Source organism: Hordeum vulgare, chromosome 3H (assembly GCF_904849725.1).
Source record: "Hordeum vulgare subsp. vulgare chromosome 3H, MorexV3_pseudomolecules_assembly, whole genome shotgun sequence".
NCBI lineage: Eukaryota > Viridiplantae > Streptophyta > Magnoliopsida > Poales > Poaceae > Hordeum > Hordeum vulgare.
In genome coordinates this window covers 613,201,361-613,204,196 of record NC_058520.1, presented here as the reverse complement: position 1 = coordinate 613,204,196, position 2,836 = coordinate 613,201,361, and the positions used below count along the sequence as shown (strand labels likewise).

Here is a 2,836-nt window from a genome sequence, read left to right as displayed (position 1 = left end):
ATGTATCAACAGAAAGATGCAGATCCTGAAAAGAAGTACCCTCATAGGGCTCACCTGTTCATCCATACACACAAGCCGAAAACTTGCAAGAACAAAATCATTAATGCTCATGTGGTACATTTACAAGTCTCACCACTCGTATTTGAATTTGATATTTTGTATATTCTTATTATTTACACTGTTTTTTTATTTAGGAGGAGTTAAAGGATATTATGGATAAGAGCGCTGAAAGAGCAAATAACAGCGATGGAAAGACCGCATGGAAAGGATATGCGTTGAACAAAGTATTAGGGGATGACAAGCCTGGCCATGTACATATGCTAGCTTTTAGAGTTGAAATGGAAAAAATACAAGAAGTAAATAAAAATCAAAATGCCAAAATTATGGAACTCGAGGAGAAGATGAGAAGAATGGAAAGACGACCATATCAGGTAAATTTCTAACAACTGTAATCATCCTTTATTTTGTGGACTAACCTTTATGTATTCCAATCATAGGAAATTTCAGATCTAATGGCTACAATTGGGATCGAACCTTCGGTCAATGGACACAACTCAAACAGAAAAGTTTGTACCTTGTCAAAGTACACAATAAAACTCCTCATATTTCACTCTAGAAATCATTTCACAATTATTTATGTTATGCTATCTGTAGAGAGTGCTTGCTCCTCCGGTTGATGGACCCCAACTTGTTAAAAAACCATCTAATTTACACAACAAGCCAAGTATGTCAAACAATTCAGATTTACAAGTATCAAACAAGAATTATGTTTCAGATAAGGTTTGTCTACTTAAAGTCTTAAATAATCTTTAGAACCTGTCTTTGCTGAGTTTTAAATTGCCGTGCTTGCAATTTTTGCAAATTTGATATACAATAACTAAAACTTTATGTATATCATTTTATCCTAGAACAAAGAAACTATGGTTCATAATGGTGGCAGTGCACGACAACTAGAAAAATGTTTTGCTGGACACAAGGTATCATCATAGTCCCATATAGAAAATCATGATCAAACTACAATGCAGCCATGTTTATGTGTTTACTTGTTGCTATCTCAGAATGTTGTGCGAAACCAAGAAGCTTTTGATCATAGTTACACTGCTCAGCAAGGGGAAACAAATTCTGCTACACATAAGGTATGTTTCTGTTACCATACACAATATGTTCAAAATATATTGCTCCGTTGTTTATGTATCTACTCGTCGTCTTGCTATCAGAATGTTGTTCAGAACAAAGAAACTTTGCTTCAAAATGTCCGTACACAACAGGGAGAAAAAACGTTTGGTGCAATCAAAGTGGTATCTTTTCATAATCGCATACACATTTATGTTCAAACTATAGTGCTAAATTGTTTATTTTATTATTATTTTTTCTTTGCTATCAAACTCTTGTCCAGAACAAAAAAACAACCAAAGGTGCTACTGCAAGCAGTAAGAGTGCTGAGAGTGGTTCATTGAGCTGGTTGGGTGCCAGTGAATTACCTGTAAGAGTGCTCATTCATTTCATATGTTTCTATGTTTTGTTTCTGTTTTTTTATATGGTTACTTTGATTTTCGCGAGCAGGTAGGAACTAAAGTATTCTTGAAGAGCCTGATAAAACATAATAGGGACGTAGCTCTTGCTACAATTATGAGTTGTGATCCTAAATTTAAACTTGATGGTGCTGAAATTGGAAAAGAATGTTGGGTGGTGCATGTTGATATGGCACTTGTGAAAACTGAAAATTTGGTACGGAGTCGCAAAGACTGCAATACTCTTGGTAATGCAGAAAAAACAAAGATTGCATGGTCCTCAACCTTTGTACGTGACTAATATCTGGCCTCTATTACTACTTGCATCATGTCAATGCATTATGTATTAACACTTCATTTTTTGTTTGTAGATTAAAAAGATAAATGGATGACTATATGGATGCGTGGCAAGTGTACTGCATTGATGATGTTGATGTTCTGTTTCATGATGCGGACGATGATAGATTCTTTCAGATTTAGTTATGTTGTGTGGATGACATTCCTGTTGGATGTTGTTCCTCAATTAAATTTTAGTGAAGTTATAGGGGTGTTAATGGATGCTTTCAGTTTAAGTTTCATTTTCAAAAAAATAGTTAGATTATGCATCACATTTGATGATGTTCCTCTTGTAATATCATTGTAATCCAACAATTTTATCTTATATATGATTTCTTCCTCTTATCAATATATTATCTTGTTTTTGCTTCACTTGAAATACGTTATTACACTAAGCATTTTACATAAATACACCTATATAATAATAATAATAATAATAATAATAATAATAATAATAATAATAATAATAATAACAATAATAACAACAACAACAACAACAACAATAATAATAATAATAATAATAATAATAATAATAATAATAATAATAATAATAATAATAATGCTTACCTATGCCAACACTTAAGCGTTGGAAATTCTCCGTTGCCAAGTAATGAGAATTTGATTCTTGTACATTAATCAGCAACATATAGAACTGTTGTAGAAATTTGCTCTATCCATTGTAGTCTTGCAACGGTTCCATTTACCAACGGCAATATAATCGTTGTATTATACGCTAGCAACACTGGATAAGGCAACACATCTCAAATCATTGGTAAAGACACTCGCAACGCATATATGAGCTTTTAGATATGGAAAAAAGCGTTGCTATAGCGAGGGTCTTGTTGTAGTGGGAGACGGACGACCCAAGTCCGGCGGCGGTGATCGAGATGGACTCGTGTTGTGCTGGCTGACGTCATGTGGAGGGCTTGGAGGTAATGGAAGTGTAGGTGACCTGCGACGACTCGAAGGCGGTGTTGTCCTTGGAGCCG

General features: G+C 34.4%; 1 protein-coding gene across 1 annotated transcript; it reads left to right on the top strand.

Annotated features, from left to right (window-relative positions):
• Positions 1–362: 362 nt before the first annotated feature.
• On the top strand, positions 363–1,347 carry LOC123442284. The gene is made up of 5 exons (XM_045118306.1): positions 363–566; positions 655–780; positions 909–977; positions 1,059–1,253; positions 1,342–1,347. The coding sequence occupies exons 1-5, from the start codon at positions 513–515 to the stop codon at positions 1,345–1,347; spliced, it is 450 nt and encodes a 149-aa protein (XP_044974241.1). The 5' UTR covers positions 363–512.
• Positions 1,348–2,836: the final 1,489 nt, after the last annotated feature.